Source organism: Sarcophilus harrisii, chromosome 6, assembly GCF_902635505.1.
Source record: "Sarcophilus harrisii chromosome 6, mSarHar1.11, whole genome shotgun sequence".
In the NCBI taxonomy this organism is placed as follows: domain Eukaryota; kingdom Metazoa; phylum Chordata; class Mammalia; order Dasyuromorphia; family Dasyuridae; genus Sarcophilus; species Sarcophilus harrisii.
This window is the reverse complement of record NC_045431.1, coordinates 220,609,520-220,636,668: the sequence shown is the minus strand read 5'-3', so window position 1 is coordinate 220,636,668 and position 27,149 is coordinate 220,609,520. Positions and strand designations below refer to the sequence as shown.

General features: G+C 41.0%; 1 protein-coding gene across 5 annotated transcripts in view; it reads right to left on the bottom strand.

The window, feature by feature from the left end:
• Nucleotides 1-1,576: 1,576 nt before the first annotated feature.
• EHF (ETS homologous factor) overlaps nucleotides 1,577-27,149 on the bottom strand; it is a 76,149-nt gene continuing 50,576 nt past the window's right edge. For all 5 annotated transcript variants that reach the window (XM_031944143.1, XM_031944144.1, XM_031944146.1 and 2 more), the window contains 6 exons: nucleotides 24,169-24,231; nucleotides 21,505-21,573; nucleotides 21,337-21,405; nucleotides 11,666-11,725; nucleotides 6,782-6,977; nucleotides 1,577-6,193 (listed from right to left, as the gene is read on the bottom strand). In XM_031944143.1, the coding sequence (XP_031800003.1) occupies nucleotides 6,094-6,193; nucleotides 6,782-6,977; nucleotides 11,666-11,725; nucleotides 21,337-21,405; nucleotides 21,505-21,573; nucleotides 24,169-24,231 (557 nt within the window). In that variant the 3' untranslated portion in view covers nucleotides 1,577-6,093. The remainder of the gene's footprint in view (nucleotides 6,194-6,781; nucleotides 6,978-11,665; nucleotides 11,726-21,336; nucleotides 21,406-21,504; nucleotides 21,574-24,168; nucleotides 24,232-27,149) is intronic.

The window sequence follows — 27,149 nt, the reverse complement described above, 5'->3', positions numbered from 1 at the left end:
TACTGTGTCATGTTTGTTAAGGCAAGGTAGGTGGGTGAGGTCAGAAAAGGAGCATCCTAACTATAACAAAAAACTTGACTTCTCCAGCTGAATATGCCAAAGAGTGAAATTCTCAGCTATTTCAAATGAACACTTGTAACGTCTTCATCTCTGTACCCCATCTTTACTGTGCTCAAGGGCAGCTAGCTGTCTCCCCTTCCCTTCTCTGGCTCTATCTTCCCACCAGTGCCGTAACTGACCCAATCCCCCCATTGCATATCCTCAGACTTTGACATGGAAGTACGAGTAACCCTGCTCTCCCATTCAAGAACCTTCCATCACAGATTCAGACTTGTTTGTTTGCAGATTCTGTCACTATTCCAAGAAACACAGATATATTTCCTTTGAATCCTCAAGGCCAAAGGGTGTTGGTCTTTCGCAGTTTTTCCAAGGTCATCTTTGATACCAGTCTTGCTGATTTTTCTTTCACTATCCATTGTTTTTTTTTTTTTTCAATTCCTCCTTTTCTGCCAACTCCTATCTCTCCCCCTACACACACACACACACACACACACACAACACTAGAGAATCAAGGTTCAGAAACATTAAGGAAAGGAGGTCAGTATATATCATTGTCTCAAGGCTAGTTCAACCTCCTAATTTTGCACATGGGGAAACAGAGACCTGGAGAAATGACCTAACTTGTTAAGGTCAAGCCATAAGTTGACAAAACCAGGACTAGAAGTTTGTATGTGCTGAATTTCTCTCCTCCATTAAAATATGAGTTTATTGGATTGAGAAGTGTGTGGAGGGAAGGGGGTGGGGGAGATAAGGGATGCAGGTCCCACCTTGATTTTTGTCTTTACCTTTTGTCTGCCTAAATGGAGCACAGTGCCCAATACAGCCCAGAATTGTCCAACTGAAATGCTTGATTTCTAGGTTAATGGTCTTTGACTACATGGCATTCCCAATAGAATATGAACAAGGGTCAGGTGCTGTCCATTTTTCCTCTTGGTACCCTCAGCATCTAGAACTGTAGCTGGGGCATAGTTGACACTTTGTAAAGGCTTGTTGATTGACTGATTACTATTAATGATGCTCCAGACCCTTGGGCTTAAGTGGGATTTAAAGGATGGGAAGGAATCCCACTGCAACCCTGAAATAATTTCTTTTTCAGCTAAATACTGACTTGAGATGCAGCACAGCATAGAGTCGAGTTGAAGACATACCTCGAGACACACAGCAGCTGTATCACCTTGAGCCAGTCAATCCCTCAGTGGTCTGAGGAAATTCTCTTGGATTGTACATTTTATGAAGATACTTTTCTTCAGCAGAAAATGAAATTCCTCACCGGGAGCTCCCTACCCCAGGAATTCACAGGTCTCATAAAAATTGATTTACTGTCCAGCAGAGGGAGAGGTCTCTCCCACCCTCCTTTGCCTGACCCTCCCAGAAAATGGATACCCAGCAACGGCAACATCGAGCACTTGGCTCCATTTCAACTTGATGAGTAAACTTCCTTCCTCTCTGCCCCTGCAAAGGTTCAAGCAAATTTCAAATCACCGATTCAAGAACTGCACACACATGCACACATTTGTCGACTATTTCCCAGGTTGGTTTGTTTAGTTTTTAATTAAGGCATTTATGGCAACCGTAAAAATAGAGACATCATGCTGAGAAATACAGCTCTTTGGTGATACAGATATTTTTAGAAACAATTTTAACAGATTCTATTTAAAGAGCAAGATTCCTGATGAACCAGCAGCCAGGAGGTTGTTCCCCCACCCCTCAATTGTCAACACAGAAACCAGAGGGGAGGAAAAGCAAGGGTTGTCCAATTTACTAGAAAAAGACAAATCCCGGGTTAGCTAAGCATGGAAAGGATTGTACATTTCAACAACCAATGGGAGACCATCTTAAGAAAATGGTTTTGATTAATTGCTCTAGTCCATGTTCAAGAAAATGCTCCCGACAGCAAATGCAAAAGATAATCCTGTTCCAACATTGTTTCAACAAGTATTTATTCAATGCCTACTATATGCATAGGACAGGATGCAGGAGATAGATTTTATGCGTGCTATGCACATAGTAAGTGCTCAATAAATGCTCATTATCTTGTTTCTTAAGGAAAATAGAACAACAGTATTTAGCACTTAGCATTTTACATGTACTATACATTTGAAAGACCACAGACTTGCAAAACCAGTCTACACATATATGCTAAAAGTTCTATTTCTAATCCTAAAGTTACTCTACATTATAAAAAATACTAGAGCTTAGAAATGCTTTACATTTAAATAGCAATTTACACCATATAAACACATTCATCTCTTCATTGGTTAAAACTGGTCAAAGGTTCATTGCTGCTTTGCACACCAGGTTAAGAATCACAGTTTTAAATAAGGTAGTACAATTTGTGTGTCCAACATGCATCTTCCTTGTCGACAAGATGAGTGTCTGGTTTCCTATAATACCAGGTAAGAAGTCAAACATTGAAATCCCACAATGCTATGCTCACAGATTGATGGATTTTTCTTTGAGAAAGGGGGAAAAAAACTCCATCCTTTTTGCCACTGTCCCAAAGGTGAAGCAATTTCCAAAGGATGCTTATTAAATTACACTTGAGCCCTTCCGATTCAGCTCCTGATGACAAGGTCTTTCAAGAGATCAGGAGTCTATGCTGATGATAGCTACTAAGGCTACTCTTACAAAAAATCAGAGGCTCCCTGTCTCAGAGAGAGAGACCTTTTTTTTTACACTTTCTCAGGCTAAGTCCTTCCAGATTCAGCCAGTAATATCTCAGAAAGTCTTGAGTTGGCAAGAGCATTCATTGTTTCAGGGAAAAAGAAAAAAAAAAAGACAAAAGTATTCAAAGGGGCAATTCTTCCTCAGTTTCTGTGAAGGTTTCCTAGTCATCAGCAGGAAGTTTCAAGCAGAGGCTTAGGAGTCACTGAAGAAGGCATCTATAAGACATCCATTCAGTCCCGAGACCCGTCAAGCATGCTGGCTATGGAAGCAGAGATACTGGATTCATGTGTGGGTGACCATTCTTCTGAGACTTCAATGTCCTCATGTGAAAAACAAGGTTGATCCTCCAAGCTCCCTCCTACCTCTAAATCTCGAAGTCTAGGAAGCTGTAAGTCAGGAGCCAATTCTCCAAGAACAGAGATCTGATAGAACCCTAGGATATCCCATCTTTACTCCTCCCCTTTTGGCACCATATTGAAAAGTATTCAGTTCTCACTCTCAGTCGTGGAATTGGCACGGGTGCCTGCTTTGGTTAGCCAACCCTGATAAAATGTACAAAATCCAAAAGGAGACGATAGAGAAGCTGAAAACTTAATACCCCAACTTATTGAGATGGGGACCTGAGGCCAAGAAAGGGAATACTAGCAACAGATGAGTGGCAACCTTTTTACTAGAGGATGGATTGGAATTCTCCAACTCTACTTAAACACCTATCCAGTTGACCCTTGCTGCTTGGGGCAATTAGCCAACATACTGACGGTCCATCTCAGAAAAAGCTGGAAAGTCTCGGAAATGAGAAATCAGGTCTTATCTAAAATGCTGGTTTTGGACGGGGAGCTTGGTAGTCTGGCAACAGGATGATGATCAAGAAGTCCAAAGCAAGGTCAAAGAAGACCATTGGGTTGACTCTTCCTTAAATGATTTAATTCAATGAGTATTTATTAAGCACCTAAAATATTCCAAGCCCCTCACTAGGTCTTGGGAATACAAAGACAGAAAACAAAAAGTCTCTGCTTCAAGGAGCTAATATTCTACACATTTCAACACCCCCACGTCCCCAGTACACACAAGTTATGAACATTTTTTGACACTGGGAAATAAAAATATTGTGAATAGGTACTCTTGGTTAAGATTTGGTGAAGGAGGACAGGCTCCCTCAGAGCTTTTCCTTTATGCCTTTATACCTCAAGGAGGAGGAAGTATGTTGTAGAGGAGGGGGGAGGGCCCTGGTCGGGTCAGGGGAGCTGAATTCTAGTCCTTACTCAGCTAAATCTTCCATTGGACCCATAGGCAAGTCCCTACATCTCTCCCAAGCGCCAGCTATAAAATGAGGTTAATAACAGTTGCCTAACTCCCAACTCACCAGGCAATTGTGAGGATCAAATAATAAACAGTATGGAAAGACCTTTGTTAAGCCTTAAAGAGCTATTTAATGTCAGCTATTATTTTTATGGATGCCCTGGGCAGAGCCACACCAGCTTTGTCATTTTCTTGCCTCTTTTTTCAGTCATCTAGTAATCGTCAACGGAAAAACTACAGACCACAAAGCTACAAAACTGGGGCCAGACTGTGGGTACCATCAGGCAGAAAAATACAATTCAGCCTGTCTAGGAGACCCCTTCTCTCACAGTCAAGGAACCCTTTTCTCAACCCCACCCTAGTTTCAAATATTCATCCACCCATATTTATTGAGTGCCTACTGTGTGTCGGGGAATGAAAGAGAATTAAAGTCCCCTCTAATCTTGGTGATAACTCATCTTGCAGATCAGGAAAATGGGGCAGAAAAATTAAAAGGTCAAGAAGACAAGTCAAAAACTAGAATAGGAATACTGGGTCTCTTCACTGGTTCACTTTCCCCCTCCTATGAGCTAGCTTTCCAGAAACCTTGGAAATAGTTCCACAGATGGAGGTGGCAACATAGCACAATAACTAAAAATAAAACAAAACAAACAAAAAAAATAGGATCATAAAATGAAATGGGCAATGAATGTTAAAAGGACATCTAGTCTAAACCCCTCATTTTATGAAGACCGACACAAAGTGACTGACCCAAAGTCTCTCTGACTCCAGTCCCAGCATTTTTCCACTATGCCATATTACTTATTTTGGTTGTGTGATTTCCTGAACAAAATGTGGAATGCCAGCTAGCCATGCTAGGGCAAGGATAGATGAACCCAGAGCTATAGTCAAAAGAGAAAAAACAGGAAAAATTTCCATTTTCAAAAATTGTTGTAGTCACCTTACACTCCCCCCACACATACATAGCTTCCCCAAAATAATTGTGACTCCCCTTTGAAACTCCACCAGAATTCTGACTGCTCTTCTGGCTATATCATTTTCTTTCTCTATGACTCTCTTTCTCTTCCACACTTTTTCTCTTATGTGATGTTCTAAAGGTTGATCCTTTTTCGTTCTAGAGACAAATCTTTGGGCTTCCTCTCTCAGTTGAGCTAAAGGGCAGGAGATGACCTCTTAATTCTGCTTCCCATGTTGGAGCGCAGATGAACCTATAAATTACTCCTACAATACAATGTTCACTCCCACTGTCTACGCCACATAAAAATTAAAATGAGTACACCCAAAGATGGACCACAGGAAAAGAGGAGTCTCACCAATCAGTGAGGAAAAAGGTAGTCTCTGCAGTAAGTTGATCTGGGTCAGAATCCCCGTTTCAATGATTCTCTTACTCTTTCTCCCCCCACCACAGCGGAGCTGACACCATTTCTAGCCTCCAATGACTGATGACCCAGAGACCAAGTCCAATCTCCCAGCATCCTTTGGGCTCATCACTGTTGATCCAGTAGGTTCCCAGCATATAGGAGATATGTCATTAGAGTTCAGTCAAACTGTTGTATCCATCTCTCCCAAGGAGGACACTTGGCGTCCTCATGCACAGAGAACATATCACCTTATTCTAAGTTATCTTGCATTAAAAAAAAAAACAAACAAACAAACAACATTTAATGCCCTCTGATTTTTTTGTTTTTTGTTTTTTTTTCCTCATCCTCTAGGCAGATAGCAAAAGGTTGAGAACCACGTTATTCTTGCAACAGAAATGAACTTCACGACAAGAGGCAAAAATTGATCATAACCACATTCAGCATCATATTTCACAGAAAACTGTGTACGTTTTTTCCCCATACAGGACATACTTCAAAGTAACAAAATAATTTTAACTACAGTGTTCCTTCTTCCTGTTAGACGTAGATTGTTTCTTCCCTTATAGTATATAAATAGGAGAAAAGTAGTCTTTGAAATATTTACGTCCAGAGGTTCTTGACTTGTTGTTGGGTGTTGTGTATTTGTGTATTTGTGTGTGTGTGTGTGTTTGTGTGGGTGTGTTTTTTGGTTTTTGTTCCAACTGCCCTAATTTTCATTTTCTCTCCATCCCCGGGCATTCTTCCCAAATTTATACACTAGTCTCCGTCCATCCACACGTTCTAGGATTTCTCTTTTATAATAGTATCTGCAAGGAGGAAAATAGATAAGAATAGTTAGGTCTGAGTTGGTGGAACACTGAAGCACAGAAGGCAGAGCAGTAAGCAGGGTGGAGCAGTTGCACTTTGTCTCAAACCTCCAAAATTAAAGGGAACTAAAACCAGGTTCAGGCCTCCAGCAACAGCAAATGACAGAATTTAGCACCTTAGTTAGGGGAGAGCAATTCTCCCACCCCTCCCTCCAATCATGGCAGAGAAGCCAGGTTTTTCCCATGTCTCTCTCTCTACCTGCTCCCTCCCCAACACATACATTAAAAAGGACAGCTCTTGGCCCCCTCCCTCAGCAAAGGACATCCTTAATGCCATTATAGGATTACCAATTTAGTACAGAAAGGACCTCATCTAGCCCAACTCCTCCATTTAACAGATAAATAAACTGAGGCAGAGAGAGGGAAGGGCACTTTCGTAAGTCAGACCAGTCTGAATGCCGCATTGGCGTGAGGAAGGATCTGAATGTAGACCCTCTAGCTCCTGAATCAGCCCTTTGTCCTCTCCCTTGGCTTGCTATGACTCTGTAAGTGGTCATTCAGCTCTTAGCATCTTCTAGAATTGTTTACCTCATGGCTCGGCTGAGTTTTTCGTAGGTCATGCTGCTATTGTTCTTTTTCTTCCCCCAGAGCTGAGCCACAGCCTCCGATTTCAAGAACCTGAAGATACCTTCAGACCGGTCTTCCCACTTTATTAACCCTGGGTTTTTATCCGGGTTGAGGAGAATATCTCGGATAAACTCCCACAAGTGAGTCCCTCGAGGGTCTAGGCAAGCAAGCAGAGACAAAGGACGTAAGTTTTAACCACTTCAGTCACTACTATCAAGGTAAGCATGGTGAGGGCAGGGACTATTTCTTTCTTGTTATTGTTTTGTTTTTACAGTGACTGGCACACAGTAGGTACTTAATCAGTGCTTGTAGAATTGAAGTGAAGCAAATTGGACTACTGCTTAGTGATTAATGCAGTCTTCACACCTTCCCTTGGGTCTCCCGTTCTTTCCCTAAGTCCTTTCAAAGTAGAAACTGTCCTTCCTTCTGTTTGTGTTTGTATTCCCTGTGTTTAGCACAATGTCTGGGACTTGATAAGTACTTAATATAAGTTTCTTGATTGGTGTTTATTCAGATGACCTTTGAGGTGTCTTTCATTTCTGAAATCGGATGATTCTATTCCCTTCGACACATGAAATAGGAGGATTGCTTGCCCTCTTGGGAGAAGGAAGGGGAGAGAGAAAAACAATGGAGATCAAAATCTTATAAAAGTAAATGTTGAAAATTGTCTTTTTTGGAAAAAACAGAATATTATTAAGTGAGGGGGAAAATTAAAAATGCATTCACTTCCAGAGAAAGAACTGATGGAATGTGATGCAGGTTGAAGCATACTTTCTTAAACTAAAAAAATAAAAAAGCACGGGATATGTGCTTCAATTCATTTCAAACAAGCAATTATTAGGCATCTAGTATGTATATGCCACAGTGCTGGAAACCTTTCAAAGATTGTGTTAGTTGAGGACGGAAAGGTAGAATGGAGCCCTTCCCTGTTAAATTCATCAAATCATTTTAAATTGCATTTTGTTTCTACTGACACTCCCCTCAACTGTTGGTCCCCAGCTCCATGTCCTCATATATCTGTCAACACAAAAGACAATTTGTGAGGCACCTGTTCCATCTTCAATCTGGAAAACAGGTGTTTCTGTCCTGGAGGGTCAAGGATCTTCAGAAAAGAGAAAGAAACAGGCAGAAAGAGGCAGAGAGAGTCAGAAAAAGAGAGGAAAGAGGGGGAAAAAAGGAGAAAGATACACACAGAGAAAGGGAAGGAGTGGGAGGGAGAGAGAAGAGGGAGGAAGGAAGGAAAGGGGGAAGGAAGGAAGGAAGAAAAGGGGGAAGGAAAGAAGGAAGGAAGGAAGGGAGGGAGGGAGGAAGGGAGGGAGGGAGGGGGGAGGGAAGAGAGGGAGGGAGGAAAGGAGAGAGGGAGAAGGAAGGAGGAAAGGAAGGAAAAAAGGAGGAAAGGAAGGAGAGAGGGGAGAGAAAAAGAGAGAAGGAGGAAAGAAGGAAGGAAAGAAGAAGGGAGGGAGGGAGAGAGGAAGGAAGGAAGGAAGGAGGAAGAGAAGGAGGGAGGGAGAGAGAAAGGAAGTAAGGAAAGGAGGAAGGAGAAAAAAAAGAAAAAATACTACTTATCCCCAACTCCCTCTTTATAGCTACCTCCCTCTTAAGAGGGACACTTATTAGCTATGTGACCCTGGGCAAGTCAATTAATTCCGATTGCTTCTTTAAAAAATGAGGGTAAACCCAGGAGATCATATTAGTTTACAGTTAAGTTTTACTCTTGGTCACTCAGCAGATGAATGAGAAAGAAAAATCACAAGAAAAATCAGATCAAAAAGGAAAAAAAAAATGAAAATAAAATGCAAGCAAAAAACAACAAAAGAAGGGGAAATGCTATGTTGTAGTCCACACTCAATTCCCACAATCCTCTCTCTGGGTGTAGATGGCTCTCTTCATCACGAGATCACTGGAACTGGCCTGAATCATTCATTGTGGAAAAGAGCTAAGTCCATCAGATTTGATTCATCATGTAATCTTGTTATTGTCATGTACAATGATCTCCTGGTTCTACTCATTTCACTTAGATATGCTAGATTTTGCCGGCCCTTTAGGAGAATACAGTGGGTAGCTTGCTTTATATAAAGTCAAAGGATTCAAGTTCAAATGCTAGTTCCCTTTTTACTATTTATGTGCCATTGGCTCCAATTCCTTCTCTGTAAATTTAGAGATTTGGTTAAATGCCTTTGGAGAACAATTCCTCCTAGCTCTGAATCTCTGATCCTGTCACATCATGTCTCGGGGCCTCAGTTTTCTAATTTATAATAAACAGTTGGGCTGGATGGCCTCTAAGGTCTCTCCAGCCAGTTCTAAACCTGAGATCTCATTTATAGCTCAGAACAAATTTGGGTCACTAGTAATGGAAATATCATCAGTCCCCTTTTACAGATAAGGAAACTGCGATCCAAGGTGGACACTCAAGGTCACACAGTCAGTAAGTGGCTCGGCCACTATTAGCTTTCAGTATTAAAAACTAAATTTGTAAAAATGACTTAACCAGTCAGGTTCCATACTTCTTGATCCCATTTGGTGTTTTCTTGGCAAAGATACCAAAATGGTTTCCGTTTTCTTCTCCATCTAAAGATGAGGAAACTGAGGCAAACGGGAACGTGACTTGGGCACGGTCACACAGCTAGTAAGTGTCTGAGGCTGGATTTGAACTCTGGTCTTCCTGACTTCAGACCCAACACTTTATCCACTGAGCCACCTGCCTACCCCATCTCTTCTGTTTTAATATGTGAATAAATCTTGGGAGTGGAAGGGGGAGGGCAGGAGAAGGGGAACTAAAGAAGTAATGACAGAAAGTAGTATAATACGGCATGAGAACAAGCTTTGGATTGGAGATCAAAAGCCATTAAATTCAAATCTTGTCTCTCCTATTTGCTACCTTGTGTGAGCTGGGGAAAATCGTTTAATAGCTGTATTCAAGAATTTGAAGGATTATTCCTTGGCTGGGAAATTCAATTTTTCTGGCAATTAGAATGCTCCATAAAATTTAACCTAAATCAGGTTTACTCGCTGTCAGGGAGGAGGAGGAAGAAAAATTAGGAACACAAAATCTTACAAAAATAAAAGTTGAAATGAGATGATTCAGGCCAATTCCAGTGGTTTAGTGATGAAGAAAGCCATCTATACCCAGAGAGGGGACTGTGGGAACTGAGTGTATTTCATAACATAGCATTTTCACTCTGTTGTCATTTGCTTGTATTTTATTTTGTTTCTCTCTTTTTTTTTCTGGTTTGATTTGATTTTTCTTGTGCGGCAAGATAATTGTATAAATATATATGCATATATTGGATTTAACATATATTTCTACTATGTTTGACACATAGTGGACTATTTGCCATCTAGCAGAGGGGGTAGGGAAGGGGAGAAAATTGGAACACAAAGTTTTGCAAGGGCTAATGTTGAAGAATTGTCCATGCATGTGTTTTGAAAAATAAAAATCTTTAATAAAGGGGAAAAAAAAGTTAATCAATATAAAAAATGAATGTTGAAAACTATCTTTACTTTACTTGGAAAATAAATACCACTGAAAAAAATTTTTTTAAAGAACCTGCTATAAAATAAATAATTATCTTGGAATAGTTGTCCTTTTAAGCAGAGTGGCTTGGCCAAAATGTTGGAGAGGGGATTCTTTTGCTCACAGGCTGAACCAATCCACTTTAGCTTCTACCACTCTGTGATTCCATTTAGAGGAGGCTCCTAATTTATAAAATGAGAGGACTGGATAAAACAATTGCTTATTCTAATCTTCCATGATTCTGTGTGGACATAATTAGCACCCCCAGTTAGTACCACAAGTTACCCATAAACCTCTGCCCGACTTTTCTTGGGCAATGAAGTGCTTTCTCTGCTCTCCATCTCCCTACTTATCCATTTATCCCACCATCATTCCACCTGTTTTTATTCATTCAATGAACATTTATTAGGATCTATCTTGTATAATACTAGGGAGAATTTTTTTTTAAAATCAGTTAATCAGTCAATCATATTATTTACTATTTTTGGCACCGTGTACACAAAACACAAAAATAAAATAGTCTTTGGTCTCAAAGTATTTACATTCTACTGATCTAAACTAATACACAGCCCTTTTAGTTTAGAGGGGCTCTAAGCCAAACAGGTACAATATTCTATGATTGTATGCTTTAGAGCAGTGAGGAAAAGGGGATTATATGGAGTCATGAAGGGACATTTATCAACCTTAGGCATCGGAATATGAATTATATTGGCCATGATGCTTAAAGAAGTGTGTATTTAAAAACAATAATAATGTGGGGCAGCTAGGATGCAGTGGATAGAGCACCAGCCCTCAAGTCAGGAGGACCTGAGTTCAAACAGATTTGAACCTCAGACACTTAACACTTCCTAGCTGTAAGACCCTGGGCAATTCATTTAACCCCAATTGCCTCAGCCAAAAAAAAAAAAAAAAAAAAAAAAAGAGAGAGAGAGAGAGAGAGGGGAGGGGGGGAGAGGGAGAGAGAGAGAGAGAGAGAGAGAGAGAGAGAGAGAGAGAAGAAGGAGGGAGAAAGAGAGAGAGAAGGACATGTATAATCAGGGAAAAGAGAGAATAAAATAGAATATTTGGGCAGAAGAAAAAAAAGCATCATGTATGTCAGTGATGTCTAAGGCAGACTTTTTTTGGAAATAGGTAGGGATTCAGCAGGTAAAGAAAGAAGGAAAGATAGAGAAATCAGAGTAAACAAACTTTGGTCTATTAGGGGAATAGAAAGGAGTCCACTTGGGTAGGAACATGCTGTCCATAGATTTGTAGGAAAGGACTAGGAAGGCTGGGGGATGTCAGCCTTAAATGCCAGTCCCAGAACCCCAGGTTCCAAGGGGACCACTTACTGTGCTTTTTGGTGTGAGATTTGGCCGGGTGCTCCTGCTCCTTTTTCAGATCAGGTGAATCTGCTCGGGGGAAACAGAGAAGACACTCAGGTTACATACTTTGCACCCTTCTTTTTCATTTTAATAATACAAAAATGCAAATGTCTGTTATAAAGAGAGACACCTTTCAAAATGAGACAGACTCTTTTTTTTTCTTTCTGGCATGCAAAGTTATATTTTAATCAGCCTGACAAAGGAGCCATTGATGGGGTTTGAGTGACTACAGAAACATATAGATTAGTTTAACAAAGGTATGACTCACTGTGGGCCCTGTGCCTGTCACCAAGAGGGAAAAAAAAACTGACCGAGACACAGCTAAAATCAAGTTAAAGTGTAAAATTGAGAGGCAAAATTGGAGGTATCGTGTGTGTCGTCTGTGAGACTTTATATTATGGAGATATTTAGAGAGACTGTACAAAGAATGAGTATAATAACTACCTCAACGCTGAACTCCACCCCCTCCCAACCCATTTTTTTGTAAAGCACTGCCTCAAATAAAAAATAATCCCCAAGCCGGTCCTATCCAGAAAAATGGTACAGAGAAATGACTAGTACGACTGGCAGTCAGAGCATTCCCTTCTACCCCCAAACCGAGAATTCACTGGTATCTGCATTAAGGGATTATGGGTGACGGGCTTCAGACATAAACTGCATTGAAGCACTCTGGGCCAGTTCCCATAAATGGACCATTCTACCTGACCGAGCTTCTCTATACCTAAGACTTTTCGTGGTTCCCACAAGGATCCTGTGCAAAGTACCCAAGTCAGACGGGAAGGGGTGAAATTGGTCAAGATGTTCTACTAATTGTTCGTATTTATATACCTCTTTATCCTATCATCTCATCTGCTCCTCACAACCACCAAGAGAGGTCAGTGCTATTAGTGATTCCATTTTACAGGTAGAGAAACCAAGTCTCAGGTTATTACTCTTCCAGAATCACAAAGCTAATAAGAACCTAAGGAAGAGTTCAAACTGTAATGTTCCTGGTCCCTATTCTGGCTCTGCCTTTCTTTCCTGGGCATATCACTTAACTCAGTTTCCTCATCTGTAAATAGGAAACCATTTGTATTTTTGCCAAGAAAATCCCATGAATGAATAGTCAGACAGGACTCAATCCACTTCTCCATTAAGGTTCTAATCAGATGTCTCTTCAGAGCACTGAGATCACCTTGGCAGCTGGGAGACCACGTCAGCCCGAAGGAGAGAGAACAAATCCAAGTGGGTCCTGATGCAGCAATGGGAGGGTCAGTCAGCTGCCAAGTATTATTTGGGCCACAGAAGAACCATGGTCCTAAGACATGACCTCAGGGGCAGCTAGGTGGTACAGTGGATAGAGCACCAGCCCTGAAGTCAGGAGGACCAAAGTTCAAATCTGGTCTCAGACATTTAACACTTCCTAGCTGTGTGACCCTGGACAAGTAGTTAACCCTAACTGCCTCAGCAAAAAAAACAAAGAAACAAAAAAGACATGACTTTCTTGCTGTTCCCCACACAAAATACCACATCTCCACAGTCTGGACATTTTCACTGGCTGTTCTCCATACTCAGAATGCCCTCCCCACTCAACTCCATCTTCTGGCTTCCTCAGCTTCCAGCAAGTCCCAGATAAAATCCCTCCTTCTACCAGAAACCTTTTCCCACTTTCCTTAGGGTTAATCTCTTCCCCTTCTGTTGTTTACTTCCAATTTTTCCTGTATGTATCTTGTTTGCACATGGTTGTTTGCACATACTTGTCTCCTCCATTAGACTGGAAGGTCCTTGAAGGTAGGGACTGCTTTTGTTTCATTTTTTTTTTTTAATATTTCCATTATTTTACATAGTGCCTGGCATTTGGGAGGGACTTAAATGCTTCTAGGTTTGATTTGATGCATCCAGTCTGACTGCAGGGACAGAAACCTGGCTCTTTGGAAACAGAAACAAGGCATTAGACCGGCTGATTTGGAGTTATAAAGGACCTCAGAGAAGTCTAGTCCAATTCTTCCATTTTATAGGTAAGGTAGAATAAATGCTTGGTAACTTTGGTAACTGAAAAACGTTTAAAAGCTACATCTCTGTAGATAGACTAATCTGGGAATTTGTCTTCCTTGATGATCTAGATTGGTTATAGGGATTTCTTTTTCTTTTCCAAAGGGGTGGATTTAGGTGGGGAGAGAAAATAAGCCCTTGATAAATGAAAAAAGGAAAGTTTAATGCAACTACAAGGTGTGGTCAGAGCTGCTGGAGATAGGAAGATCTGAGTTTAAATCCAACCTCAGACACTTAGTAGTTGTATGATCCTAGGCAAGTCACTTCACCCAGTTTTCCTCAGTTTCCTCATCTACAAAATGAGCTAGAGAAGGAAAGGGCCAACCACTGATGCATCTTGGCCAAGAAAACCCCATGAATGGGATCACAGAGAGTCAGACAAGACTGAACAATAGCAAAACGGGGATAAGGATAGCCTCTGTCTCAGGCTGAAATAACATGTTAAGTAGGGTTTAAACCTATGTCCTTTGCCTGCTAATTCTCTCCCTCAGAACACCTAGTCCCTTCACTGGATTTGGAATTAAGGGACCGACCAGATGAGGTCCACACAACTCCCTTCTCCCCATCCCCCAGCATCTGTTGCTTTTTCTTGAAGATGCAAAGGTTAATTCCCAGGAAAATCTGAGCCCTCTATCTTCTCCTCTGCTGGGCAGGAGGTAGCAGGGCGAGGGAGATTGCAACACTCCCCAGCAGGATGTGACAGTGTCGCAACTGCCTTGGCACTGCCCCATTGACACAGAGTGATACATCATGGTGACAGGTCAACGCTGCTGCTCCCTAGACAAAGAGCCGTGGTTACCCGGAGAGCAGTGTGTGGCAACAGGAGCTTTCTAAGGCACCCACGAGGGATGCACAGAAGGCCTTTCAGAGCCAGGGCTGGGCTGGGGAAAGGGTTTCTCTTCTCAACGGCGGTGCATTCCATGGTTTCTGTGCAAAAGCTGGGGCTCAGCCAGAGGCAGGGTTCAAATTCAGCTTCGGGGGCTTGCTAGCTGCGTGACCCCAGGTGAATCCCACTAAGCTCTTTAAAATTCAGCTCCTTCGTCAATCAAATGGGGAAAATGATATCTATAGTATCTGTAGTTATGAGGACAAAAATGAGAAACTACACAAATCACTTTCTATACCACAAAGCGCTACAAAAATGTCATTTATTGTTAAAGAAAGGGCAAAATGTCTTCAGATAGGTCAGTTCTTCTTTCCTAAGGCTTAACTTCCATAAAACCCAGGTTCCAATCCCTATTCTGGTGTTCACTACTTTTGAAACAATAGTGCCTCAATTTTCTCATCTATAAAATCTGTAAAAATAAAAAAATTGATAAAGAGATCAAAGGAAGAGGAAAGAATCTCTATGTACAAAATTGTAGCAGCTCTTTTTGTGGTATCAAAGAACTAGAAATAAGGGGAAGGGGGTGTTACTCACCAGTGGGGAGTATCTGAACAAGTTATAGAACAAAAATCTAATATAACTAAAGTTACGGCATATATGGTATATAAAAAGAATACTATTATGCTGCAAGAAATGATGAGACCATGTCAGAAAAAGCTGTGATGTGTATGAATTGATACAGTGTGAAGAAAAATCTATACATAATAACAACATTATGATGCAAATATCTTGGAAACATAAGAACTCTGATGAACACAGTGACCAAGTAGAATTCCAGTGTGGATAGTGAAGTAAATGACGCTCACTCCTGAGAGGTGACAGAGAAACATTTTTCAGAAAAAACTGATATCTCTGAACTGATACAGAATGAAGCGAATGGAATCAGGAGAATAATTTATAATATAATAACTATGTTATACAGACATAAGAACTCTGATCAACACAGGGACCAAATAGAATTCCAGTGTCAGTAATGCAGTACATTACCCCCATTCCTGACAGAGATTTTTCTTTAACTTGAGCCCTGCGTGAATGTTCTGCTTGACTAAAAAAGATTTTATTTTTTTCCCCCTTTCTAACAATTTTATCTTGATGAAGGTAGAAAGAAAATGGATTTTTGTTAAATTAAAAAAAATTTTTTTTAAACTAAAATAAACTGAGGGAGTTGAAAATCTATACGGCGTTCCAGGTCCTTTTCCGTTCTCAATAGATGATGATCCCATGATTTTGTCCCCTGGTCTTCCTGTCACAGGGCCCCCTCCGTACCTAGAGGCCCAGCAAGAAGGCAGAGGATTTTAAACTGCAAGTGTTAGAACACGACTCTGGCCCCACAGCTTTGCTCACAGCAGAGATTAGGGGTATTTGCATATGATTCAGCTGTGAGCAATTTCTTTACGGGATATACAAATTTCAGTGTTATAAAGAGGCTGCAACGCCCTAGCTTTAGGCCCAACAAGCCAGTGGATAAACACATCAAGTCAGAATTGGCATGACAGGGCTCCAGGACTATCAAGCTCATCAAGAATACTGGCAAGGCTTTTATGAAAATGGGCAGATGTCAGAGAAATCAAAACAAACTCAACTTCCCCCACCTCCACTTATCACAGAGGGCATCAGTTTAAACCAGGCTCCGCCTTAGTTCTGCTGGTTAATTGTCCTCAAATATAAAAAGATCCTCAAATCCTAGCATTTTTTATGAGGGTTTGAGATTCTATAAGGGAACCTGACGGTAATGGCAGAGGGGTGGGATGGTTCAGGTCTGGGCTAGCTCCATTCCCATGTGAGCCCCCATTGGTCAGTTGGGGAAGGCAACTCGACATAATGGATAGAGTCAAGTAGACTCGAGTTTAAAATCCTACCTCATTTATTTCTTCTTTTTTTTTTTTTTTTTTGAGGCAATTGGAGTTAAGTGACTTGCCCAGGGTCACACAGCTAAGACGTGTTGTGTCTGAGATTTGAACCCAGATTCCCTGATTTCAGGGCTGGTGCTCTATCCACTGCCCCACCTAGATGTCTCCCCCCTACCTCATTTATTAGCTCTGTGTTTTTAATCAATAAAATGGTATTGGCTTGGATCACTTCTGAGGTCCCTTGGAGCTCTTAGATTCCAAATTAGATAATATCTGTAAAGTGCTTAGCAGAATACCTGCCACATAACCCGTACTTAATAAATGCTTGTTCCTTTCCCTTTCCCTAGAAAGTCCTAGACATAGTCATAGAATTACAGATTTAGGGCTGGAAGGGTCCGGTCTCAGAGATCACCCACTGTTGTTAATTCTAATTTATCCTAAATCTGGATTGTTCGAACATAACTATTTGTACATTGCCTCCTCAGACTGTGAGCTCTTTGAGAACAGAAACTGTCTTTTATTTTTCTTTGTGTTCCTAGAGCTTAGTACAGTTCTTGGTACATAAAAGATGCATAATCAATGTTTGTTGACTGACTGACTGATCTTTAGTTGTACCGGCCAGGATTTGTCCGGAATTGATAACAAGCTTAGATATCTCCACTAAGACCACTAAATAATAATTATTATTATTTATAAGAGCTTTAAGATTTGCAGATATAATATTTTAAAATCTCATCCTATTTAGTCCTCACAACAACCTTGGTAGGAAGGTGCTATCATTATCCCTATTTTATAGATGAAGAAACTGAGGCAGGCACAGATTAAGTGAGTTGCCTAAAGTCATGCAACTAGGGAGTGTCTGAACTCAGCTCTTTTTGACTCCAAAAAAGCTTTTTTCCTTCATTCTCTAAAGCAGAAAGGGAGCCAAGATTTCTAAGGCTTAGCAAAGGCAAGTTCCCCAGACTCAGGGCATTAGGACTATGCCCTCAGCTCCAACCAGACCAAATCATCCCTAACTAATGTTGAGCTATTCTATGGTTCACACTCATTCTTCCTTTCTAAAGAAACCCATTAGGGAAGTGGTATTAGGTCAGGACTTCTGGGAAGAAATAACAACTGGGCTCTCTCAAGCCTGGTCCCCTCAGTGGGGGCAGCCACAACCCAATCTGGGTGTCAGAGTCCGGAAGGACCTCAGAGATCATCTCATGGAACCCTCTCTTTTTATAGATAAGAACATTTCAAGGAGAAGCGACTGCCTCTCTAGTGACCCATTCTCTGGGTAACAGAACCAGGACCAGAACGAACATCTTATTTTCAGAGCTTTTTCCATTGCACCACACTACTCCTCAGCATAGGCACAGAGAAATTCCTTATACTCCATTCATTCTGACTGATTTCTGACCTTTTTAAAAATATGTAAAATAAAACTCCTTGGAATTCCCAAGGAAAGAAATTATGTTAAAATATCATTACCAAAATGTGTTTATAAACAAGTTCACAGACTCTAGGTGAAAACCCCCTAGAATTCGTAATGGAATATTATTGTGCTGTAAGAAACGACAGGAGGATTTCAGAAAAACCTGGAAAGACTCCCATGAACTGATACATAATGAAGTGAACCAAGAGATTGCTGTATACAGTAATACTGTAGCTATTGTCAGCAATACAGTGATCCCAAGGCAATCAATCCCAAAGGACTAATGAAAAAGCCTGCTGTTTACTTCCCAAGAAAGAACTGATATTGACTGAACACAGGCTGAAGCATGCTATTTTTCACTTTCTTTCATTTTTTCCCTATTAGGAGTCTTCTTGGACAAAATGACTAATATGGAAATTTTTTACATAATTGCATATGTATAAACTATTTCTGATTGCTTATCCTCTCAAGGAGGGAAAGGGGGAGGAAGAGAGGGAGAGAATTTGAAACTCAAAACCTTAAATAAAAATGTTTTTAAAAGTTGTTTTTTTTTTTTAAAGTAGACATGAAGAGGGAAATTATTCCAGACAGGAAGAACCCTTATTCCAGGAACCAGTGTCAGGAGGGAGTGGATAGGAATAGCAATAAAAAAAGGAAAAGAAAGAAAAGAAAACCAATTAAACTTTTAAAAATACAGAGGAAAGTAAAAAGCAGTTCAGAAAAGGACAATCAGAGCAGCTTTGATACTATTGTGGTAAATGTAATATATACTTAAAATTATAAATAAGAGAAGTTCATTATTTCATACATAATTCTTTTTCTGTTCTTTGTATTTTGAAATATTTGAGTTTACGTTTGTTAAATTCAGAATAAAAATGAGGGGGGAGGTTAAGAAAAAAAAAAAAACTCAGTTCTTCCAATACCAAATCACTCTGCCTCCCAAAGCGCAGTTTCTACAGGACAGGAGGTCTTTTCTGGTCCCCCACATTGCTAGCCCATGGTCACCTCCCATCTATTCTATTTGTATCTATTTTTTAGCCCTCCCCTCAATTAGAAAGTAAGCTCTTTGGAGGTAAGGAATACTTCATTGCCTTACCTTTGTATCCTCAAAGTACTGAGTATGCAGAAAGTACTTAACAAATGCTTGTTGAAAAAACTGAATATAAAAAACACTTGTCTATTGACCCATTTTCTGCCTCAACACCCTTGACTAAAATGTACTCCAGAATCCTTCTCTCTCTCTCCCCTTCCTCCGGGAAGATTTCCCTTACTGAATGACCCATCATTGCTTCTATGAATATTTCTAGAGCCTGTTCTAGTTCTGATTACTCTGCTGGCCTCCATCACTCCCTACTTTAGGTTGTACTTATTTGTGTCCATCATTTTATCCTTCCCTACACCCCAAAGAGATAACCCAAGTGACTTAAAAGCAAGGATCAGTTCCTTTCATTTATAACCTCAGTACCTAGTCCAGTATTTTGCTCAAAGTGGGTCCTCAGTAAACTTTGCTGAATGGAAATTGAGTGAAATACCCCAAGCCAGATTCGTAAGGAGGAAATTATAGATTCACAGATGGGAAGGCTAATTTGGGCCTGGAACATTCATTCTCATTCCTTTAGCCTGAGCAAATCTTGCGCCTCTGAGAGCAAACAGACAAGTAAGCACATGGATTAAGGGACTAAGATCAGGCTATCTGTTGATTTCACCAGTTTTCCTGGACAAAGACTCGTCTTGACATACAATAGTGCTGGATGGCAGTCCAAGGAGAACCGGCCCTGAGTCCATGCCATGAAGAGAAGCAGAAAGGAGTTAGGGAGGATTAGTTAAGAGAAGACAAGAGTGGCAAGGAACACCAGTGGAAACGAGAAGGGTCTTCAGGTGTTTGGTGGGCTGTCTCTGCCCCAGAGAAGCAGGGAAGGGAAGATAAGACAGGGAAAGGAGAGCTTTAGCAATAGAATGAGCTGCCTTGAGACACTGTAGCAGGCTCTCTATGATTAAGGGCAAGAAGATCAGAAAGGCTCATAGGACCCTAGATTTAGAGCTGAAAGCATTGAGTCCAACTGTCACATTTTACCAAAAGGCAAACTGAGGGGACAATCTGGGGGATTTTTCTGTACTTGTTATGTTTTATAGTAATTTTCCCAGGACCATTCAACTAGTGAATGTCTAAAATGAGATTTCTATTCAGGTATATGTTAAACTAAATGATCTTTGAAATCCCTTTAAATTCTGAGATTCTATAATTCTGTATATCCATGGGGAGCATTTTTGGGTTTTTTTATTTTTTGCCCTTTTTCCCCACTACTAAGTATTTTTTCATTTGGTACTCACACAACTGATAGGTCCGGGGACCTATGGGCAGTAGCATATGGCAAGGAGTAAATGTGATTTTAGATCCTTACAATATGATCCTGGCCAGTCACTTAAACCTGTTTGCCTCAGTTTCCTTAGCTGTAAAATGAAGACAAGAATAGTACCCCTCTCCGGGATTTCTTTAAGGATATGAGATAATAATTGAGAAGGTTTTAGCACAGTGCCTGGAACACAGGAAGCACTAGATAAATGTAAGCTATTAATATATCAGCAACATACTGTGTTCAGCACTAATGCTTTATAAGCACCTTGGGTAATGACTAATAAGGCATCAAGGCTGGCTCTAGAAGTAGGCAGAGTTGGCAGCCACCCCCATTGGGGTGATTCCAAGAGTTTATACAAAACTATTATGCCCCTCACCTACAATACAAATACCTTGCTTATAACCAAAGTTCCTTGAGATCCAATCCTTTGGCTTAAGGCATTCATACACTCAAGGAATGTTAAGCCTCAAAAGGGTCTTTTGAAGCCACCTAGTTCAATCCCCTCTTTTTATGGGAAGGTGGGGGGCTGGGGGAGGGGGATTGTGGGATAGCCCATAGACAAGTTGTAAAACTGGAACTGGAACCTAAGGTCTGTGACTTTGCGTCCCAGTATTCATTCCAACATGGCGGGGGAGTCTTCCTTACATTTCTTCTCCTGAAATGCAGACGTTGAGACATCCCATTCAGTGCTACCCTAATTTATACTTTAGTGGGAATGCTTTTATAAATTTCTTTGCTGAAAGCAGATTTTGCTCAGATTAAATACGGGGAGGTGGACAAGAGCATCAGGATAGTGGAGACTAGATGGTCCAGGGAAGACAAAGAAGACTCAAAAGACTGGCAAAATCTATTTAAAAGTTATTTGCTCTGAATATTAGAGATCGCTTTGGAAATAACTGCCCTTCCCCACATCATGTGGGAGCCATTCCATAAGGAAAACTACAGCAAAAGTGAGACCGGCTATACCAATCATTCTGAAAAAACAAAGGAAAGCAGAAATTGAATGAAATACCCCAAGCTGGATTCATAAGGAGGAAATTATCGATTCCCCAAGGGGAAGGCTAATTTCAATTCTGAGAGGAAAATGGCTATCTTACCAATCGGAAGGTGGCCAGTGGTTGTCATAGAGATTTGAGCTCGGCAGAAAGTTTTGCTGTCCATCATTTCTAAATCAAAGAAAGACAATGGAAGTTTAGGAGCTAGGACCTTACAAAATGGTATTATGGGTACTTTGAAAATGACCCAAATGGTAGGATGGTAGTTACCTACTGTGCTACCATAGTTTGTGTCGTATAAATAATTATCTTCTTTCCAAGTGGTCATGATGGAAGGATCTGAAAGGAAAAAGAAGAAAAGGGGGAAATTCAGAGAGGCAAGGGAAAAAAAACTTTTGTGAAGTCACCAGCTTTGTGACTTTCGAGATCACAATGCCTTTCCCTAGCCACCAATCCTCTCTATGTTTTGTGTCCACCATTAGAATATAATCTCCTCAAAGGCAGGACTATCTCTCTTTTTGTATTCATTATATCCCTGGCACTTAACACAGAGCTTAAAATATAAGGACAGGGACTAGACATGGAATTTCACTGATTATAGGGAACTCCCAGACGAGTGAAACTGGTCTCTGTCAATGCCTTTTAGCATCATCTCTGAAATATACCATCTTAGAGAGTTGTCTAGAACTCAGAAAGTAAGTGACTTGGCCAGAGTCACACAATCCATCTATCTCAAAAGCAGAACTTGAATCCAGGTCTTCCTTCTGGTCTTGAACCCAGGACCAGATTTCTAGACATTATGCCATGTGTCATACTTGCTTAATGTTTTTTGTTCATTTCATTCAACTATCTCCTGACTTTCTACCTGACATATCACACTCTATCCTTTTCTGAGCATCAATAATTGTCAACATATTTTCATATGGGGATGGGGAAACAGTTTAAGAGTAACTTTTTCGGAACAAATTTGTATATTTAATGAGTAGTAATCTTTATAAAATAATACATTTTCTTATAATTATTTTGAGCTCAGTCTCTTCATCTGCCCAAGTCTATAATCCTCACATCAGCCCTGACTGCTGACACCTTCAAGTATCTCCAGTTAGCCTCGGGGGTATTCAGATATTTTTTTTAAAGTGAAACCAATCTTAATCCCTTTTAATTAAAAAAAAAAAAAAAAGAATCCATTTACACCATGCAGCATTTTAAGGAAGGGAAGAGTGTGCAAGAGCAAATAAAAATGTCGGGGGGGCCAAGTGTACCAGTCCTAGAAAAAGCTAGAATGTCTTTTTTTCCACAGCAGATCTGGGGGGGAGGGGGGCGGGGGGCGTGGAGGAATGTCGCTTCTCAGCCCTGAGTGTTCCTTTAAATTTCTGAATCAAAGATAAACTCCCTTCTATCCACCCAAAGTGAAACCTAAATCTATAGCATCCCCCAACTCTTGGCTGGTCTCCAAAAAGAAACTTCCCCTCCCAATTGTTTGAGCTCTGCTAATACCGGTAACTAATTAGGTGTTTAATTTATTTTGATTGTGATTTTTGATTTGGAGATATGAAAAGTCATCTCCCTCTGCATCCCCACAGAACAAATTAATGAATATTTCTTCCCAACTGGAAGGTCTACACCAGACAGAAGAATTAGCCCGATAAAGTGAGAAGAAAACCGAATTTCATCTCAGAAGACCTGGAATTGAATCCACTATTAAGTGGGAGACCACACTATCTATATGACTTTGGTCTATCGTGAATGCCCTCTCTCTGGGCCTCAGTTTCCCCATCTGTCAAATAAGGGGGACAGACCAGAAAGGCTCTGAGGTCCTTCCTCGCTCCAAGTCTATGATTCTCTGAGATCTTCATTTTGTTTTTACTGCATAAATCATATGAAATCTGACTCACTGCCTAAGTCCTCCTGTTTACGACATAGGGATTTAGCTGGTATCCTAACTAATAGCTACATGTTGGGGCACCCCAAGCTCTAGCTCTCTGGGTTACACCCTCTCCTTGTTTGGTCACCCCATCCATCTGTTGTTTTGGAAAGCAAAGCCAGCCCAGGAGGTTTGGGGGTGTTGCCCCCTCTTGGGATCTTCTCTTCTCTCTCCCCCCCACCCCCAAGGATAAACCAGCCTCTCCACCCTTTAGCTCAACTCTTCCTGAGCTGGAACCACAAGAAAGTTGGGGTTCTCAGGAAGGAAGAATGGGGTTCTTGGGGACTTTCCCTGAAATACTACCTTTGGGGTCACTGAAGGGAGGGGCTTACGCTTCAGGGGAGCCCAGAGCTCAACCAGCCTCAGAGGTGGGCTCAGAGAATAGGGGTGGACATCCAAGCTCAAATGTATAGAAGGGCAGTAGAGGTCTAATTAATGTACTTGGCTCCTCTTGGTTTTACCTTTAATAATGGGGAAGTAGCTGTCTGGTAAAGGAGTAAATACAGGTACCGAGCCAGTTTCTAACACGCATGATTCACAAAGCACCCAGGGGCCAAATTCTGGCCTCAGGTACCTGGAACAAAAGCTCCACTCAAGCTAATGACAGATTCTTCTTCCCTCTTCCCTGGCCCCCAATTAATCAAGGATACCAAGATCTTGAGTCAAAGGACTTGCTGATTGCTGCCTGTGTGAGCTTAGGTAAGTCACTGTACCTTTCCCTGCCTCAGTTCCCTCATCTGTAAAATAAGGAGGCTAATTGAGGATTTTTGCCAATTAAACTCCAAATAGGGTCACAGAGAGGCAGACAGGACTGAAAAGACTTGACGATCACAGCAATACTACCTATAATACCTGTTTCTCATGGAGCTCAAGTGACATAATTTAGGGAAAGTACTTTGCCAATCTTGAACCATAATATAAATGGCAGCTAATTTTTTTTAAAGTTCTTTCTCTCTAATTCATCATTCTCCACGGGGATCTCTCCACCAGGAGAGTCAGTTGGTGCTCACCTGCTTGCTCTGTCTTCACGATGACATTGTGGGTGGACTGGAACGGATCGCTGCCACACTGGCCTGTGGAGGATGGTTTGACAAGGTTAAAGCAATGGGAGACCAAGAAGAAGACCCAAGCTCATGACCCGCCCTGGATGGGGTCAGGGCCAAACTTGAAGAGTCTTGACCTGAGATGACTGGCCACCTGCCCAAGCCCTTCCTGTGTTTTATTCAAGGGACCTCAACAGCTCCCACTAGGGCAGGCAATCAACTCCCTTGAAGGGCTCTCCTTCCTCATGAAAGCACTTCCAATGACTTGTCTGTGGATATCCTATACTCTGCCAGTAGAATGGAAACTTCTCAAGGGCTGCATAATACAGTGGAAAGAATGTTGAATTTAATAAGAGGAACAGAACTGGGACCCCTAACTCTGTTCATTGTTACTGTGTGACTTCAGGAAAACCATTTAGCCTCAGTTCTTCCGCCTAAAAATGAGGGAATTAGATGTATTTAGCCATTTTGAACCTCAGTTTCCTTCTCTGTGAACTGAAGAAGTTGGAGTAGATGCCCCCGAGGTCCCTTCTGTGATTTTATAGTCCTGCATTGGACACCCCTAGACTATAGGGAAAGGGACAGCAAGCAGAGGAGTGAGCTGGAGGAAATGGTCAACAGGTCCATCTCACATTCTCATGGTGGCTTTTGTCTTGTCTTCTCAAACCCAGCACATAGTCCTCCCAACAGTGAGGGATCTGTGATCTCATGCATGGAAATATATTCCTCACAAAGAAAGAGATCACCGTCATCCATATACGCCCATCCGCCCGATCTGAGCAACTTTTGTCCATGTCCTCATGGAATCCACTCAACATGTCAATATGTTGGTATCCAGAGAATATCAAAGCACAGAATATTGAATGTTTGTCACATGAAAAAGCACAATCACTGGCACACAGTAAGCACTTAATAAATGCTTCTTTCCGTTTTGCCTCTTTTCCCTGCTTCTTCTCTCCCTTCCCTTTCATTCCTTCTTTCTTTTGTTCTTTTCCTTCTTCCCTTCCTCTTTTTTTCTTTCTTTTCCCTCCCTTTCTTTTCCTTCCTCCCTTTTTTCCCCTCCCTTTCTCATCTCTTCTGTCCTTTCCCTTCCTTTCCCCTTTTTTTCTTTTGAATTATATTGCCCTATGTATTAGTCTAAAACAATTGGACTTGGGCAGCCTGGTCTCCCAAGGTTCCACAACCCTAAGAAGAGCTTCACTTCCAGTTTCGACAGCCCTTTGGCTACATACTTAGAATATAAGCCCCTGTAGAACGGAAGCTTCCCGAGGGCAGGAACTGAAATTTCACTTTTGGTTTTGAATCTGTAGTATTGGGCTATTATGTCCTAGAATTGGAGACCCTAAGAAATCCTTGTTGCTTAATCAATTTACAGCCAGCTCTTCTGAAGACAGTGACTCCCCATTTATACAAGGATAGGTAAATCAGGAGGGAGCACAATAAAGCTTGTACTGATTATCTCTTCTGTCTCTCCCACAGGATGCCAACACAGAGATAGGCACACAGTGGTGACTTACTGAGCTATCAATTTAGATTTGTCCTAAGGGATGAGAGCCCATTGAGAAGTGGTCACATGTGAAGCTCTGAGTTCAAATCTCAGCACTGTCACGATCTGTGTGACCATAGGCATGTTTTTGTATATATCTGGACCTCATGTTTCTCCTCTGTAAAATGACAGGGTTGGACTTGATGGTTTTTAAGATCCCTTCCAGCTTTTAAATCTATGACACAATGACATCCCCAGGGTTCATTCAGGCCATGGCTTGAAAAACAATAGATTTTAATTGGGGGGCGGGGAAGGCTTTTTATTTCATCGTGGAGTCCTCAGGTTTATTTTTAGTGTCTTGTTTGGTTTGGTTCTAGTAAAAAAAAAATAATAATAAATGAAATGAGCAACCGCTGTGAGCTGGGTGCAAAGGAACGAGGGGATGAGTGACAGACGATGAGCTCATCCAAAATGGCGGTGGGGCCATATGGGGTGGAATGTTCCTGAACTGACAGCAACAATCTCTCCCTTGGCTCTCAAGTTCCTTTTGATGGCAGCTGTCAAGAATCTGAATCTCATTCTTATCTGAGGAGTCAACAAGTTCCAAATTCCCAGTTTAGCAGCGGAAACAATGGCACCATTAATAAGGAATCCATTCCCTTCTCTTTAAAGCTAGGTCTTTTTCCAAAGCTTGAAGGGAAGATCCCATTTAGAGCATGTTACTTGGGAGTCCTTAGTTTTTTAATATTGGATGACTTTACATTGGTGTGTCCCAGGTTAGTTCCTTCTTGCTTTGAATGACACGTAAATAAATATTTAAGTCCGGTAAAATGTATACACTTTGAGGATGGGTCTTGTTTTGGTGTTTGTTTTCACTCATGTACCCCCTACAAAAAGCATCTGGAAGGCAGCCAATTAATGGAAATAATAAGACCCTTGCTTTATCGCAGAGTTAGATATGGAATGCACCAAATGTCGGATTTTCCCCTCATATGTTGATTAGTTTTGTTAATTTTTTTTCTCCTATTTTTTTGTTTTGTTTTATTTAAGGGATAGGTCTTGTGAGAGGGAAAGATTACAATGGGAAATAAAAAAGGATATAAAATCAAAAGGTAACAATAAAAAAGTTTAAAGGGGAAGAAGAAAAGAACTGTTAGGATTATTCAAGCTGGCAGGGACCTTGGAGGTCATGTAGTCTGATCTCTTCTTGTCACAGATAAGAAAATAGAGGCTCAGGTTAAACGATTTGCTTAGACAGGTAGCAAATGAAAGAAAGTCTGGAGTTGAAACCCAAGTCCTATGATTTCAAATTCAGTACTTTCATGGCACTATCAAACAATCAAAATAATTTTCAATCAGTATTTGGAAACGTGAATATTAGGAGACTTGGGATGGAAAATGCCATCTATATCCAGAGAAAAAACTATGGAGACTAAATGTGGTTTGAAGTATTTTTACCTCT